The following is an 18043-nucleotide window of genomic DNA, read 5'->3' on the forward strand; positions in this document are numbered from 1 at the left end:
CCCTCTCTCCAGCAACACCTTTACCTCGTGACTGACTAATTAAACCCCAAACGAGCAAGCAGGCACAGGTGAGATGCTTCTACTGGGAGAGAAGGCCTTGCAGCTCAATACAGCTTGTTTAATTCTTTATGGAAAGCCTTTCTCCTATGTGTTAGATGTTTCTCCAATCTTCTTTTTGTACTTTTCAGCTCGTGTTTGAGGCAACAGAGGTCAGATACGGGCTCAGAGATGTTTTGTAATCAAAATGTGATTGTTGAGAGAAAATGGAGCCTGTAGAGTGGTGAAAAATAAGTCTTCGTTTTGGGGAGCAAGGGGAAACACTCAGCTGCAGGATGCCCAAGAACACAGACCTGAGCAGTTTGGGTCAGGCAGGCTGCCCAGCACCCCATGCCAAGACATGACTGGGTCACTGGAACAAACTGGGCACTGCTGGGCTAGGGCTGCTGGTAGGGCTTGCAGCAGCTGCCGTCCATAGGGTGAGGTGCACTGCTCTTCTGTCCTGAAATAAAGCAAAACCCCAAACCAACCCTAGAAATCCAGGCTGCTCTTAGGAAACTACAACTTGCAAAATAAAAATCACAAGTTTTCTTCACACAGTCGCACCATTTTAGAATATTTTTTTCTGCAGGTTGGACTTGGAAAATATTTTATAGCACAGGAACAGCAGAACAGTGACTGATGAAGAGCGGAAAGGAGAACATCTGGTTTTGAACATTTTAGGCAATGGGTTACGTATCTCCATCCCCAATTTGGTGGCATCGACACATATTCATGGGATCTCTCCATGTCAGGGAGCTGTGATGAGAGCAACCCCTATCGGGAAATACCCACCCCTACCTTTTACGAAGTCCTAACACGGAGTTGCCCATGGCCCTGCCATAGAGCATTGTGGTTCATGGTGAGGTGATACTCCAGGTGAAGCCATTTATGGAGTAACCTGGCCTGCAGAAATGCTCTCCCACTCCTGCAGTCCCCCTGTCCTTGGGAAGGGTGAATGCCTCCCAGCCATGTTCTGCTTCGTGAGCTGAGATGGCAGCCAGGGATGTGAAGGTACCACTGAGGTCTGCAGGGTGTTTTAAGCCAAGAGCTCATGCGTTTGGGAAAATTTTTGGCTAGTAACCTGGCTGTCCTGACTGCTACAGCTCTCCTTCAACACTAAGAGCGTAGAAACACTGTGGGCAGGTGGAAATGTGAAGCAGAGCTTTCTGGTGGTACAAACACACATGGGCCCATGCAGAGAGCTGGAAAACATGCAAAACAGTTTTATTTTTCTCTTTTTTCCCCATCTCTCCTTGTTGTAAGGAAAGTTGCCTGCTGTCTGGCCTCCCTTTTTCTTTCATCACTTTGGCAGGGCGTCATCTCCACTGCCTGCAGATGCCTAGATGGCCCAAGCTGGCTGCTCACAGCTGAGCTAGTCCTTGCTGCACCCAGTGGAGAGCCCCAGCAAGCCCCTCACTGCCACCTTGAGTGGGAGCCGGAGGGAGATGTGTCACCTTCCACCAGTCCACCCTGTCCATTGGCCATGGAGGACCCTTAAGGGCCGGTTTAGTCCCAAACCAGAGAGTATTTGATATCTCAAACCCAAGGAGCTGAAGCTTCCCCTGCAGTCTCTCTGTACCCTACCCAACACCTTGCTGACTTTGGAGATGGTGCAAACCCTCCCCTCTGTGAGTCAAGGGGACACCCCACGCAAGAAAAGATCAGGCGCCTTTCGGGTTTTTTTTCCAGAGATCTTTTTATCTTTTTAATTTCATCTTGGTACGCGATTTCTGACAGTGTGTCAGCATCTCCTGCCGGGTCAGCCATCTCCGGACCCCGCTACATTCAGTGTCAGATCGTACGGTGGCAATGAGCCAGTGTTTTGAGCCTCACAGTCACTTGCATGTCTTTACGGGTTGTTGCTTACATCATTTGTGAACAGCAGCACAAAAGGACACAACGCATGAAAACGAGAGTGGGGATGAGGTGAGGGTCGGCTGAAGGCTCGACCCTAAGGAGAACTTTCCCCAGGTTCCCACGGCTCTGGCAGGGATGAACCCGAGCAAGGGGTGGGAAATGCAGGGCTGTCCCTCCTTTCTCCTTCACCCGAGGGGTGGCAATACGAGCTGCGGTGTTTTCCAGAGCCAGGAGAGCAGTTCCCACTCACCTAGCCCCCACGTCTGAGGGTACGGGATGGGGTTGCTGGTGGAGGCAAGCTGGGTCCTGCTGTGGGAAGGAGAGAGGTGATGCAGAGAAACATGGCTGAGCCCCAGTGGGCCAGGATGTCCACCAGCTCCAGCAGCGTCGTCCACCCCACACCGACCTCCTGGACACGTCCAGCAGTGGGGACAGGATCTGGCCACCATGCTGTCCCCATCGATCCGCCAGCAGAAGAGCAGGTCCCTGGAGCCAGCCCTGCTTTGTGTTTCAACTGCACCTCAAAACCAGTGGGGCAACCTGAGAGCACCAAAAATAACCAACCCCAAAACCCAAACCTATCGCCTGAAATGAACTGATTTTCCTTCCCTGCCACTGGGCTTTTGCAACCTAAACATAATGTTTATAAAAAGTAAATTATTTCATCTTATAACTTAAGTGCATTGAGTATTTCCTTAAATATGGTTCACGTTGAAAATAAAGTTACTTTTGCTGTACAGTAAATTTCTGATAGACTTAGAAATAAACTTTGTTGATACAATCTGGCAGGTGCAGCTGTGTAGTACATCACCCACAGCCACACGGCTCTGCACACACACACACGTGCGTGCCCACACACACACACATACACGCACACAACCCCATCCTCGGGGACGGGGGCAATGTTAGGGGTTTCTAGCTTTCTATATTCTCATGGGAACATCTATCTTAAAAGTCACTGTGTTTTAACAGCGAGCACTCAAGCTGGTCGAGGCAACAGAGGGAAAACCCTGCAGCGACATTTTCCCCGTGTTTCCCCAAAGTGTCGTCAGCTTTTCAAATTTCAAAGCCCTGCTGATGCCTTAGGCTCTCCCCATGAAGATCAGCAGTTTGCTCTTTCCACTCCTCGGACCGAAGGTGGTGCGGAGTGGGTACGGCACCGGGATGATCCTATAGGGGCATCCATCCCCCTTCCCCTGCCTTTGCCCCTGCTGAAACGAGAAATTTGGTTCCCCGTTTGAAATTTGAAAATCCACCAGCCAGCTGCAAAAACCACTCCTGTCCCTAATCCTAGGCTCCTAAAAGAAACATGAAACTATGTAACCCATAACTTAACTCGCTCCTTGGAAATCCCAAGCTACAACATATTGTTTGACAGCATCCCAGCAGTGTCGCTTCCCCCTCCCTCCCAACCCCGGGGGCTCTGCAGCCCCTCCTGGGGCAGCGCGGCAGCGGTGGCTGCCCCGTGCCGGGGACCATGCCACGCTCAGGAGGTGAAGTAGGAGTTCTGCATGGAGTAGAGGTGGTCGATGGGGTTCCCCACTCGCGCCTGGAGTGGCCCCGCGTCCGCCGTGGCGAGGAAGCAGTCACCCAGGTTGCTCAGTGAGGTATCATCGCTATCCAAGTCGTGGAAGAGGGGCTCAGCACCTTGGGAGGCAGGGAAGGAGCAGAAGGGCTTCAGAGCCTGCTTTCTCCTCCGGCACCATGGCAGTGCCTGGTACCCCCAGCTTTTGCAGAGTAATGATTTAGAGGTGAGGGGATTGCCATCTTCCCAGAAATTGCTGCATCCCACACACAAGCCCCCACCACACAGCCCCCCACCCCAGCTCAGCATCTCTTCAAAGGAGAGGAGGCAAGGGGCAAGCCCTGGAGCCTTACCGTAGGGGTGCATGTGGTCTCCAGGCATCTGCGGTGGGGTGAGCCCTTGCCGGAAAGGGTCGGAGCTGTAGACACTTTGCTCCATGCCCAGCAGCTGCTGGGGTGGGGGCAGAGTGGTGTAGGGATTCAGCATCCCCTCCAGCCCCGCGCTGCCACTGCCGTTCGTCTGGGCTGGAAGAGAAGAGCAAGTTGTTGGTGCAATCAGGCTGCTGCTTTTTGGGGGACCCAGACCCCTTGGGAAGCCTGGAGAGGGCTGGGAAACGGGGTACTCCAAGCGTGGGGAGAGCTGGGTGTGACGGGGGTACCTGAGCTCAGGCGCTGTGTGTTTTGCTGATCCTGCTGCTGCTGCTGCTGTCTCCTGGCGAGCTTCTTCATCTGGGTGGGAAGGGAGGAAAAAAGGAGTGAAATCATCCCTTGGTCAAAGCAAGGGGAGGGAGGGGAGCCCCAGCACTGGCTGCTGGCAGAGGGCCACCCCTCGTGCCCACCTTTGCTCGCTGGTTCTGGAACCAGACCTGCACCACACGGACGCTCAGCCCCGTCTCGGCCGCCAGTGTCTCCCGCACCTTGGAGAGAGGAATGACAGCAGCATCTCAGCCCACTCAGCTTTTCAGGGGGACTTTAGGAGGGGATAGAGCAGCTGGAGCAACTCCTTGCCCAGCATCCAGGACATCCCCGGGACTGGAGGCAGCTGAGCATGGGCCTTTCTCCCCATACCTTCCTGCAGGGCTTGGAGGAGACCTCAAACGATGCCTTGAACGCCCTCCGCTGCTGCGTGGTCAGGATCGTGCGGGGCCGCTTGGGCCGCTTGTGATCTTTCCCATCCTCAGCACCCTTCCCCGAGGCTTGGCCCAGTTTGCAAATGCTGTCCTCATCGTCGCTCTTGCCTACGGGGGGGGGGGGAAACAAAGAGGTCCTTTACAGACAATGGGCCATGCACACCATTTTCCAGCATGTCCCGAATAATCTGGGGGATTTAAAAGAAACTGTTTGTGGTGGGGATCTTCTTGTGAATGTGTGTGAGAAGCTGAGGTCTGGGGCTGGCTGCCCCACGGTAGCTCAGAGACAGGGAGAGCTGCTGTGACTCGCAGTTTGGGTTTTTTGTTTTGGACATTTGCTCAAGCCAGCAGATGTGCTTTTGGGTTCTTTTTTTTCCCCAACTGCCTGAGCAGCTGCAGTGTGAAACCCTGGGATGCCTGATTTCTCTCCATCAGACCCAAATCCCTGCCTGCCCCACAGGGATTTTCTGCCAGGCCACAGCTGGGGACACTTCTGGACAGAGGCAGGCCACGTTCACTCAAGAGGACAGCAGACATGGAGGACCACTGTGCCCCTGGGGGTGTCCCCCAGCCTAGCTGGTGACCAGGCATCTGGTCCCCCTGCCTGGACAGCTCAGGCTAGGGGAGGTCAGGGTGTGGGGTGAGCAGAGATCCTCAGAGAGGGCAACACGTTAGCCACAACCTCACAAACTCCTCCTGACTTGCCCTACCATGGATGTCAACCGCATTTAGAGCCCAGGCTTTTGACCACAAATACAAGGGGCACCTTTTCGCCTGTGTTTCCTCCCTGGCATGGAATTTTAAATCTCCCTGGACAGAAGTGCAGGCTGCTTCAAGCTTCACCCCTTGGGTACTTGCTGCAATGTGCTGCTCCATTGCGTTCCCAGGCACTGGTGTGTCTCTCCCTGCTGCTCTTCGCCGCTCAGGGCCAGGGGGCTTTCGGGCAGGAGCTGCTCCGGGAAAGCAGGCAGCGCTGCCTTGCCTCTTACCAGCCCTCCTCACTTACTGCATCACCACCTTGTCGATGGTCTCGCCTGCTCAGCCGGTGTGGGAGGGCTGTACTGCAGGTTTGACAGCACAGGTCCTTCCCTCTCACAAGCCTTTTCCAGAAAGCTCCTCCACCCTCTGACTGGGAATCGATAATGGAGCTGAGGTGCTGGTTTGATGCAGTTGCAAGGCTGTACTTGGCCCAAGACCCGTCCCAGGGCTGCTGTGTCTCTGGGAGATGGGGATGCAGCAGGGGTGTGTAAGCCTGGCTCAGATTCACAGCGAAAGCAGGTCAGGTTGAAGCCCACAGCAAGAGCTGATCATGGATCACACACATCAGAAAAGCAGAAATCCAAGAGAAGCCCAGCTGGGAATGGGGAGAGGAGCAGATCTCCAGGGCGAGGGGAGGCAGTGATCACAGTGGAGGAGCAAGGATGCTCTCAGGTACCAGTTACCTCTTCCCTTCACACTGCTGGTCTCTTTCCTGGGCTCACCAGCTGGTATGGAGGCCTTCCCTGTGGGGAGGGCTGGGATGGGGACGGATCTTCACACTGGTGGTCCCCAAACAGCCTGGACCTGGATGCTGGCCCCCAAGAGCCACCACCTTGCTGCTGCTGCAAGCTCCCCACTCGCTCACAGCACATCCACAGCATACCCACAGCAGCAGCGGCACAGGGAAAGACAAACTTCTCTCTTCATGTCCCAGCGTGAGGGATATAGTAATGAGGTAGGTCTGAGAGCCCCAGTGCTGGGGACCCCCAGGGTGTGGAGTCTCTGATGGTTAATGGGGCTGAGCAGCAGCCACCGCTGCCTCCTTCTCATCACCAGCACAAGCAGGGTCTCTGCTCCGCCAAGTTGCCAGCTTTCCTGAAACCTGAAGGATTTTAATTTTGATGGAAGGGTAGAGATTTTTACAAATATCAGGAGAAGGAATGTCAACCAGTGGAGACATATCAGTGCCTGAACACCTTTGCATCCCTAAAATGAGGTGAACACCCCAGTCCCCTCCAGTCCAGGAGAGGGAGAGCCCAGCAGCGGGGAACCAGAGGCTCATGAACTCCGTCAAGCAAATGATGCTCAAAACCCATGCCAAGGGGGAAAACCGATGTGGAGCAGCTCCCACCCCCCCCCCCCCCCCCCCCTTCAAGCCCTCCCCCCCAACACCTGCTCCCCAAATCCCTCCCAGTGTCAAAGGGAAAGAAGGAAAAGCGAAGCCGGATTTGGCGGGGTATTATTTTTAATTAACTCTCCCTTTCAAGCCTTTCCCCACCGAGGAGGGGGAGAAATTAATGAGTGTCTGGGGCTGCCCCTGACGTCACCTGGGAAGGGGCCTGGGCGATGGATATTGTGCGGCGTGCCCTTGGTCCGACCCGCCGAGCCCGCATCCCGCCGCCGGGGCCAGGACATTCCTCGCTTGGGAGGATTTAGGGAGAGGAGAAACGTTAGGACACTTTTAATTGGAAAGCGGGGTCCTCTTTCAGAGGGGCTTGTTTACTTAGGCTGGGCAGCGGAGGCTCGGGGGAGGCAGTAATTGAAGCGAGGGTTTGGGAGATTACAGACAACATATGGCTTGCTTTTTATCTGTGCTTTCTCATAAAGTGGCCTTTGGTGCGCGGCAGCCGGGGGGAGAGAGGGTGGGGGGGCTTCAAAGCAGCGAGGATGGGGACAGGGAAAGGCTGGACAAGTACATGGCATGCTGTTGGTGAAGGGCATCCAGGACCAGTGCCAGAGCGGGGACACCCTCTGCATCCCCCAGTGTGGTCCCCAGGGGAATGCAGCAGGAGGAGGCAATGCCGTGCCACGCCGAGCACCCACATGGCACATGCACCTTGGGCTGGTCCCCGCCATGCCACCATCCCAAAAGCCACAAGACATCCCTAGGAACTGTTGGTGGCAACCAAAACCAGGCACGGACGGTGGTGGGGCTAAGCTATGGGGTCTGCAGGGAATTGAGAAGGGCTGGGACCCCTGAGCCAGGGGCTGCCAGGGGCTGCCAGGGGCTTCGGCCTGGGTTTCCAACCAGCCAGGGGGTTGCCGTTTCCTTCCCACACCAGCCTTTTGCATCCCCTGAGTCTCAGCTGGAGTTTCCACCGAACTAAGTACCTCCCCTGGAGGTTTTTGCTAGTTGAAGCTCTTGGTTTGGCCAGAGGCCCTGGCAGTGGGGCTGGACCACAGGCGGATGAGTCGCTGGGGAGAAAAAGCTCCCCCACCTTTCCCAAACTGCCCTTTCCCCCCACTAGGAATAAACCCAAACCGTGGTGGCCAGTTCACTTCTTTTCTTGCATGACGTCTCCTCACTGGTTCCTATTTTAACTGAAAGAGTTTGCTCATCCCAGAAGGAAAAAATAATAATTCTTCAATCAATTAAGGACTTTCCCAGGGCTAAGGCAAGAGCCAGCGCCAGCATGCTGGATCTTGCTGCTTTCCTGCCCCTCCAGCTCCTCCAGCGTTGGACCATCACTCACCAGCTTCTTTCAGCCACCTCCTCCCATGGCCTCACTCTATTTTTTAAATATCATCACCGTTATTTGGGGGGAGGATTTTTTCTGTACAGCAAGTGGGGTTGCAGAGCTCGAACAGAGCCAGCTGCAGACAGTGCTGCAAAGCAGCCAGGCTCTCGCTGCAGAGGAGCACGATATTAAAGAGAAACATGGGGTTTGGGTAATTTTTGCTCCATCCCCACCAAAGCCATCCCTTTCCTCCCCGACACCTTCCCCCAGACACAGCACTGCCAGCGCCTGGCCATGAGCTCCAGGCTTTGCCATGTCCACGACCTGCCCCACATCACACCTGAACAACCCCCTCCTAAATGGGCTTGTAACAATGATTTTTTTTATTATTTTTTTTTATCCAGCGCTTTGCTCTAGCAGGGAAAAGACAGGCTCCCTGCCAGTTTGCCGTCAGCCCTTTCCAGAGCATGGCATTTAGCAGGGAAATCCTTCCCTGAGCAAAGCAGATTTTCCCCCAGTGACGGTTTTTAAGAGGAGCCGAGTGACCCAGGCACACGGTGTGGGGCTCCCCAACCTCAAGAGGAGCAGGGCTCTGCGGGGACGGCATCAACATGAGGATTTCTGCTAGCAGGTCATTTCCATCCCCCCGGCCCCTGTTGCTGGGTTTTCTTACTAAATTTATCTTCCTGGGAAACATTCAGATCTGATTTGCGTTGACTGTAAATACATATTTTAATGATGATCTGATGCTCTGGGCAACCCAGTCCGGCAGTGACACCCTGGCTGGAGCAGAATGCCAGCCCCCTGCCCACCTCCAGCCATGTGCCACCCCTCCTGCAGCCCCCCTGGGCTCTGCAGTGTCCCCACAGTGCCACCACACCAGGTCTGCAGTCTGGCTCCAGTCATCGACTGGCTGGGAAGCCACTGGGGACACAAGATTTGCAGGTTCCCTGTTGCCAGTTCAAGTTTTAGCTCTGTGCCTCAGTTTCCCCTCAGTATTAAAAAGGGTGGCTGCAGCAGAAGCATCTCAATTCTTGCACTCAGCCTTTCCAGAGTCCCAGGTGGGGACAGCGAGGCACAAGGGAGGGACACAGAAGGTTTAGCCCAAGGTAGTCAGTGGGATGCTTGGGACCATGATTTTGTTTTCAGGAAGACTCTCATTTACGGTGTATTTATACCAGGGGCAGCTCCTCCATTTCCTCAGGTGAGGAGGTGGGAGATGTCACCTTCAGCCAGCACGACTCTCCCTCCCGTGCCCAGGGAGGCTGTGTACCCTTTGGGATGGGGTGCTGGTGCCCTGCACAGGCCAGGAGCAAAAACCCTTATAAAAATGAGCCTAATGAGATGGAATGGTTCCCAGAGCATCCTCCAGCCCTGCAGCCCCTCCACTGCCAAGGTCCCCACTCCTGCCTTTGCCAGTGAGGTGGGAGAGACTGGCTGGAGGATGCAATGGTGCTTACAGAGCTTTTCCCTTCGGACCCTGGCAGAGGTTCAGGGCAGTGACCCCAAACCTCACCTCCAGACCCCACCGCGCTCACCGGGGCCTCAGAGCGGGACCAGCCAGGGAGACACTGGGTGCGGGCGGCCCCTTACCAGAATCCGACAGAGCCGGGCTCACCAAGCTCAGCAGCTCCCGCTCCTTCTCGTAGTCGCCCTTACAGAGGAGCTGCCCCTCCTTCAGCACAAACTCGTCGCCCTTCTGCAGGCGCCGCTCACAGACGCAGCAGCAGAAGCAGCGCAGGTGGTAGACGCTCTTCTGGGCGCGCATCACCAGCTCACTGGGCGCAATGGCCTCCAGGCACCCAGCACACTTCACCGCAAAGAGCCTGCAAGAGCAAGAGGAGATCCTGCTGGGACACGCGGCAGCACCACAGCTGCACCCAGCGGGTGGCATGGCACTGGGGACAACGGATGGGGCACCCATGGTGGGGAGACGGGCATTGGCACAGGATCACTGGGTCACCCCATTTGATTGTGTTGGGGGACTAGGCACAATGGTGCTGGCACCCTGCCGTGACAAGGCACATGCTGCAAGCTTGCCCTGTGCCAATGGGGGATGCTGCTTTTGGGTCAACTTTAGCGTTTCTGGTTGATCTGTTAGCAGGTGCTTACCATGGATACTGTTGAAGGACAAAGACCTCAACTTCCAGATACTCCAGGCGAAAAGCAAACAGGCGGCAAACCCAATGGTCCAGCTCCCACCGCCACAAGATGTGGATACAACACATCTACATGAGTTTTATCAGGCCAAATCTATGTGTCAACCTGCCTCCAGCTGACGCCTAGACATAAGGAGATGCTGGAGATGGCAATGGGGCCAGCAAGCTCATCTGTGCCTCTCAACAAGCACCTGCAGAAAGGACCTGTGCTGTTGGTCACCCACAAACCACCCTGTTCCTCTAGCCTGGGTCACTGGAACAGCCCCCTTCCTGCTTGCAAGCACATCAGGAATGTCTAATATATCATAAAGACCTCCGTGGCAGCAGTTTGGGGGTTAAGGCTGGTGACAGACTGAAGACTTAATGTGTCAAAAGGAAAACAAAAAGCTCAGCTTGTTCCTTGACATTGATGTGACAGTGTTTGAGGCATCCCTCATTGTACAGTTTCCAGGTTTCAACACACTGGCTTTATAGTTCAAAGCCAACAATAGTAACGCCAGCAATAGCACTTCAGGTTAAAACAAAGCTTTTCTTTTTCTGACTTAAAAAACCCAACAACCACAGCTCAGTAGCATGATCGATGATTTACAGCTGGGGAAACTGAGGCGAGCAGAGCAGAGGTGACAAGCATCAGTGTTTTCTTGAGAGGACTCGGAGGCACCTGGAGCTAAACCCTGGGCTGGATGTTTTAAGTGAATGGGATGTTTCCCCCAGTAGAGATGCTTGAAGGTACCAACGCTGAATCTCTTCATCACCCCCAGATATCTATGTTTTTGGCTTGGGCTCCATAAAGAAAAAATCACCTTTTACCCAGCCTTGCCCTAAATATCTGTGGGAACTGGACATTATTATTCCCCTGTTTTGATGACTTTGGCCCAGAAAGAGAAGTCAGAAGTCAGCGCACATCCTGAAGAGGTTATCTCCGAGCATCGCCCCTGTCCCAGCCCAGAGATGCCCTAGGGACCTGTGCAGGGAGCGCTGCATCCAGCCTTCCAACGGCCCCGATAGCTCCCACTGCCATGGTCCCCATCCCATGTGTCATCCCGGGGAGAGACCTGCGGGGCTGGGGCTGGCTGGCTGGGGAGGGGGAGAGAAGCCCTGCAGCCACCAGCAGGCTTTCGATCCTTTCTCTTTTTTTGGCTGTTACAACAAACCACATAGGAAATGAAAAGTGCTGAGTCAGCCCCGTTCCAAGGAGGAGAGGACCAGATGTATGCGAAACCCTCGCAGCGAAACCATCAGAAAATGGGGACAATGTCAAAAAGTTTTTGTGATGAGCTCAGTAGCCCATAAAACCAGGAGACGGGGGGCAATAGCAAGGCAGGTGCGTGTCTTCATGCCCCAGAGGTAGCTCCCAAGTCGAAGGCACCCCTACCTCCAGCGGCACTGCTGAACAAAAGCTCCCCAGCAGCTAAGGGGAGTGCGTCCTGCTGCAGCCCACGCGCTGCCCCTGCTCCCCTGAAATCCCAGCCAGGCTTCATTTCGCTTTTCCAATTCACCGGTTTAGCTGCCCAATAGATGACAAACAAGACAGTCAGCTGTGCAAACCGCCGGAGGGGGACAGGCAGGCTCTGCCGTGCAGGCAGTGAGCCCAGGAGATTTGGTGGCAGCAGCTGGGCACATCTGTGCCCGTCTCGTCAGAGAGCAGCGCTTGCCTGCGTGGAGCCAGCGAGCCCGGGCAAGGCGGCACGTCCCACCAGCATGAGAAGGGCAGACATGTGCAGGAGCAGAGGATAACGCCTGCCTCCCCACGCCGATGGGCAAGGTCAGCCACGGAGCATCACCTCCCAGTGCCCCATGCTGCAGCTGGTGGACACCAAGCTCTGGAGGCAAACAGCTGCCTGCCAGATGTGCACACAGCTGGCACTGCACACTGCTGCCCATCAGCGGTGTCCACCAGCCTTGAGGGCTGGGTGGCAAGGGCTTGAAGGGTCAGGAATGGGGCCCCCAAATGCACCCCACTTTATTGGCATTGGCATTTATTGGCAACCCTCCCATCTTGGGGTCCTCTCACGGACGCACCAGCACGTGGGCAGTGCCTGCTCCCTCCCAGGTTTTCCCAAACTGGTAGCGGCGAGCATGGGGATGGGGTACATCACTCTCCCTGTGCCAGCCAAATCCTGGGCACACTCAGCAAATTGTAGCATCCCCCAAGAAGTAGGAAAGGGGTGTTATAAAGCTTTTATAAAACACTACTGTCACTACAGAAAGCAGAAAATCATCAAATAAAAGGAGGGGGAGATGGTAATTCCAGATAATGCCATTAGTAGCTTTTTTGTACATTAAACTACGATTTCCCAGGTTTACATACAACTGTCTGTCTCTAAGATGTATGTATTTCCAACATCCCTGTGACTGCCCTGGGAGAAGAGGGATGTATATTCCCTTGAAAGCATCCCTTCTGAAGGGTCATTTTTATTCTTGCCCCAGCTCTGAGCAGCGCAGGCTTGTGTTAATATTTCTGTAGTCATTTTGCCTTTAATTATGTCTCTTTTGTGTCAAAGTGGAGGTGATATGTATTCATCTGGTAACACATTCTCATCTTGTTTAAATGAAGTTTAAGCCCTACCTGTTGGGATTACTAACTGCTCTAAGTAATAAAATATTGATAAGTTATTACCTTACTGCTATCTAATCTTCACGAATGAATGTGTCCAAAATCTCTATTTCCAGGGTACTGATTAGAGCGCCATAAACCTTTGCCAATTATGCACAGCAGCACCAGCCGAGCAATGGATGTTTCTAAGCCCAAAGCGTGTTGCAAAACACAAAGGTGTGAGATTTAGGTAAATGGCTGCCTAATATTAGACACTTAAAGCCGTACTTAAGTCGCTGAATAAATGACTTCATTTCCAAACTGCTGAGTCCCCAACAGCTCCTGCTGAGGGATGCCAGACGCACCAGGCAGCTTTTGCTGCCCAGTGCAGGACTCCCCCATCCCTGGGCAACGTGAGATGCAGAGAAATCCCCATAAAACCTCTTCCACAGTACAAAACCATAAAGAGCTCCCTATAAACCCACAATAAACCGAGATCTTAGGCGCTAAAAGGTCACGGGCATAAAACCTGCAGCCTACCGCAGGTAGTAATGGAGAGAGTACAGGGCATTGCTGGTGTCCCAGATCCCTACAGCCCTGGACCAGCCCTGGACGGTACCAGCTCCTCTGCAGGGACCAGGGAGGAAGAGCATGCATGGATAACCCCCCGCACAGATAACCTCCCGCATGGATAACCCCACACATGGATGATCCCACTCTGGAATAACCCCACATAGGGTTAGCTCCACATAGGATAACTCCTGCATAGACAACCCCTGCATAAATAAGCCAACTGAAACACCCCTGGTCAGCCTGAGACAGGGCTGAAGGAAAATTTTCTTCCAGCACTGGATCTAGCAATTAATTTAACATTTTTGCCTCAGCAATCCACACCAGCCTGGATCCAGAGATGTTTTCCTCCACCTCTGGGATCTCCAGCTCTGTGCCCAGCCCCCTCCTGCTGCAAGCAGCAGGCTGCAGAGCATATGCCATCTTTTCTCCCCTCTCTACCTCTTTGTGTCTCCCTGCAACTGCAAAGGGGACTTTGAGATTACATTTCTCTACAGGAGGCTCCACAGAAGAGAAGGACAGGCTCTGACCAAGGACTTCAACAGGTTTTAAACCAAGAACAAATTACCAACCCCCAAACTGCAATGGGAGCGCCTTCATTTCTGCCATTCTAGGGATGCTGTGGGCTTTAGTTCTTGGTAGACTTATTTTTTTCCCCTCCATAGCCTGGGGTTCAAAAGCTAACCCCTGGCTGGCAGCCTTTGGCTTTGTTTAATCATGTTCAGAGCTGGCAGGCACAGGGCAGGGCACCAGACGGGGTGACCTGCTCAGCTCTGTGATGCTCGCTGGAAACCCAGCCTGCCACAAGTGACTCGGTAAAAGCCTCATTGAAGCGCTGACAGTGAATATTTGTAGGCGAAAACAAACCCACTCAACTTACGAAGAACTGGAATAAAAATATAGTGATGCAAGCAATTTTTATCACAACACACAACCTTTTGTTTCTGATCTTAAAAATGTTCCTGTTCCTCTATTGATTCATCCACACCAAGTTTGTGAGTTTTTTTAAAATTTAGGTCCCTTTTGAAATGAAATCTGTAGTTTTGAAACAAAGGTGGTGGTGGTGGTGGGTTTCAAGAAAATCTTGAAACAAAGTATTTTGCCATTTCCAAAAGTCTAACATTCCTGCTGAAAACCCCCCAAGCAAGCTAGCTGATGCTACAGACACCACCACCCCGCTTCCCCTGGGACACAGTCACACCTCTCTGTGCAGTTCCTCTTCCTCAAGAAATCCATCCCAGACCTCTGCTCTGGGGTTTCCCATCCACGCATCATCACTGAAACCCAGAAATTTCAACACGTGGCCAAAGCCACCTCTGGGGAGGCGCATCCCATGTCCCTTCCCGCACTGATGGAGGGGGAGCGGCGTGGGCAGCCCCCGGTTCCCATCGGAGCCACCACCCCCTCTTTCTCCCTTTATTTTGAGGTGACAGGCTGAAAGGGGCCATGATTGACGGGCGCTTCCCGGCTGCTGTCTGTCTGCGTGCGCCGCATACAAACACAGCCCTTCGGAGCCTCCCCGGGGAGGGGGTGGCGGGTCAGGGACGCCGATATTAAATACTGATGGACAAATCTCAAACGCCGTGCAGAGGCTTGGTTCAGGCAGTGGGTAAGGCAAGGCAGCTCTGCTGGGCAGAGGGATGCTTGCCAACCTGGCCCTGGGATGTGGTGAGAGGGGCAGGAGCAACCCCCAATGACCCTGATGGCACCAGTCCCCACAAAGCAGCTGCCCCGCTCGCCTCCCTGCCAGGGCTGCCACAGCAGGTGCATCCGCAGAGGTGCTGTGTTTTCCAGCACCTTGGTGCAGAGATCTGACCAACTCATCACCTGCTCTCACCATGACCCCGGAGGAACCTGAGCAGACCCCGACCAACCCGTCAGAAGTGCTGGAGTTCCAGCCTGCTCGTGCTCACAGCCATCCCCAGCTGATGGCTCACTGGAAAGCAAAGCCACGACCCCTGCCAGAGACGTGACCTTGGCATGGGGACAAGCTGACGGCCACACACAGCGCGAGAGGCGCGGGAGGAGGCTGGCGGCGGGTGCCAGCGGTGAGCCACAGGGCTCCATGGGGAGCAAGGATGCTGGATTGAGTTGTCTTGGCACTGGGTCATCTTCTCACTCACTGTCACTTGTCGGAAGGGGGGAAGGCAGCACCAGGTCCTCGATGGGCTGGCAGTGGAAAAATGCCAGTGGCTGTCAACCCTCCACCCATGGCTTGGGAACGAGTCACTCTCTTGCTGCTGCTGGACTCAGGTCACCCTGTCCCCCACTCTGGCCCTCCTGGGGATAAAGGATGAGGCCGAGGGCATGGACCGCAACCCAGAAGGAAGCAGGATAGATGCATCCACCATGCGTGGTGCCTGTGAGGGCATCTCTTGGCATCCTCATGAGGGGACCATGTGGACCCTCAGCCATCGTGGGAGGGTGCCAAGGCTGTGGGAGAAAGTAGGAAAGGGCTGAGTCCACCCCAGCACTGCAGAGAGCAGGCTGGCATGTCCTGGGGACGGGGAGAGTGATTCAGAGGGCAACACAGCACCAGCTATCCTGAGCACCTCCAAACCCACCCGGGGTCTCGGGGTTCCCAGGCTGACAGAGCAGAGCACCCGCAGCCACCCTTGCCTTCCCTCCCCACACACCCCAAGCCCTGGGAGAGCTCTGGGTGGGATGAAGGAGGGATGTTTTCCCTGGGGCTGTTCTCCTGACCCTTCCCCGTCTCCCAGCTCCCTCCCCCCGAGGCGGGCAAGTGTTCGCTTTACTGCCTGGCAACGGGGCCGGGGCTAAGCTTGCTAAAATATGAGTGTTTTTTGGCTGGAGTACCAGAAGGCTGCAGTCCTACAGAGAGAAAAAAATTGAGCACTCCATGCCATGGCTCCAGAAAGGGGGAGAATTAGGTTTCACACCGAGCAGGCTGGACCATGGCATTCTTTAGTTAATGCTTAACAAACGCCCAAACAAAAGCGGCCAACTTCGCTGCATGTTTGTAAAATGTATTCTCAGCAGATTCAGGTTTATTGGAGAATTCGCTTGCTTTGCAGCAAGTGGCGTTTTCCTTTTTTTTTTTTTTTTTTTTTAATTTCCCTTCTCCTCCCCACCCCCCCCCCCGCCCCCTCCTGGCTCAAGCCCTTCTCATCATTCCTGCTGCCTGAATGCGTCTTCCGATGCTTCGAGGGGACATAGCAACCGGGCTGAACCGGACTTGTTTCATCCCAGGGGCTGATGCAAACTCCACAGCCCCGGGGGGCAAGCTCTCCCCAGGGCCCAGCCAAGACCCTGCTGGCAACTGGGGATGGAGCGTCTGAAAAGTCAGTCCTTGGCCTCTGGAAAATCCAGACCTGAGCTGGTGGCTGCGTTCTCCGAGAGGCTGGGGAAAGTGAGGAGAGGAGGTGAAGCTGGACAGCCCTGCTTTTCACCTTTCTCCACCTAACCCAGCTTTCCCAGGGTCCAAACCACTGGGTTCGGTCCTACCCCATCCAGCATCCCGCTCTGCCGTGCATCCCAGCCTCGGAGAGCTCGCCACAGCGGTGGATGCCAACAAGCACAGCTCGCTTTCCAAGGCAGAGCTGCTGTTGGGCATTGCTGGGACACAGAGAAGGGGGACGGCCCCATCCAGGGACCCCAGAGGTTTTGGAGGGCTTAAACTAGGGGGGTCCACACATGGGTGTCCTGCAGGAGCATCCCTAAACAAGCTCCTGCCCTGATGAGAACACTTAAGCAGGTCCCATGTCCCCTTGTGAAGCCTGGTGCTGTGGCAGAGGACACCGGTGATGAGGGACATCCTGGGGAGGTGGTGGCAGAGAGGAAAGGGGGGCAGAGGAGGAGAGGGGGTTGGCACTGGGCTGTTTAACCCTACTGCTACACATGAACAACCTGAGCCTTCCCAGAAAAGGGCACCTTCGTCCCTGCCTCCTGGCTGAGGTCCAAAAGTGGTCACTTAACACCCCCCCTGACCCTCCAGAGACCACACCGTGACAAGCAGGGGCACTGTTAGAATGATAGGGTTAAATAAACAGACAAACGAAGCCTTCCCAGCAAACAGCCGCTGCCAAAATACACTAGCAACCCTCGAGCCTTTTCTACACAAAAATAAAAGGTCAAGCAAGTGCATGGCTTCTAAAGCTGTTTTAACTTGCTCCATTTCTGATCAAGGACATGCTACCAAGACTTTCACCAATAAGGTCCTGTAGGAGCTGATGGCTCTGGGTCCCCTCCAGGCCCTCGAAGAGTCTTATAAAAATCCTCTACTGACTTCAGGAGCAGCCGGAAAGCAACCTCCTGGGCAAGGCCAGAAGAACAAGACCAAAATGCCGATTTTCCTCCCTGTTTCCCTAAAGGCTGTTTCTTTCTGTACCTGCCCCCCCTCTCCACGACCCCAACAGCATGTAGCACCAGGCAGGGAGCTGGCCCCATCCCGGCACCAGACAAGTATCTCATTTTGGAAGCAGGATGGACACAGGTAGGAGGGGGAGAAGCACACACAACACTGTGTCCAAGCCCAAATGCCATCCCAATAGAGATGACCCAAGGATCGATCCCATCCAGCCCATGGCATGCGAGTTCCACATCCCAGCCAATGCATCTCCCACCAAGTTGAATTTTGAGCGGCGACCCCCTCCCCTCCCTGTGCCCCCTGGAAAACAAGGATAATTGAAAAACCACAATATCACTAGTCAAATTTAATATTGAGAGTGAGTGAGCGGGAGCCAGAGGTCAGAATTAATTACACCCCACCATATTTCAGCACGCTGCTGCGGCTCCGTGTCCTTTCCTTGGGGAGCAGTGCTTCCACAGAGA

General features: G+C 54.4%; 1 protein-coding gene across 4 annotated transcripts in view; it reads right to left on the reverse strand.

The window, feature by feature from the left end:
• Nucleotides 1-1716: 1716 nt before the first annotated feature.
• The window catches only part of LMX1A (LIM homeobox transcription factor 1 alpha), a 47072-nt gene continuing 30745 nt past the window's right edge, over nt 1717-18043 (reverse strand). For 2 of the 4 annotated variants that reach the window (XM_040611319.1, XM_040611318.1), the window contains 6 exons: nt 9581-9813; nt 4489-4658; nt 4260-4337; nt 4080-4149; nt 3775-3945; nt 1717-3543 (listed from right to left, as the gene is read on the reverse strand). In XM_040611319.1, the coding sequence (XP_040467253.1) occupies nt 3383-3543; nt 3775-3945; nt 4080-4149; nt 4260-4337; nt 4489-4658; nt 9581-9813 (883 nt within the window). In that variant the 3' untranslated portion in view covers nt 1717-3382. The remainder of the gene's footprint in view (nt 3544-3774; nt 3946-4079; nt 4150-4259; nt 4338-4488; nt 4659-9580; nt 9814-18043) is intronic. The other 2 variants (XR_005830238.1, XR_005830237.1) reach the window with 2 other exon arrangements.

Source organism: Falco naumanni, chromosome 11 (genome assembly GCF_017639655.2).
Source record: "Falco naumanni isolate bFalNau1 chromosome 11, bFalNau1.pat, whole genome shotgun sequence".
Classification (NCBI taxonomy): domain Eukaryota; kingdom Metazoa; phylum Chordata; class Aves; order Falconiformes; family Falconidae; genus Falco; species Falco naumanni.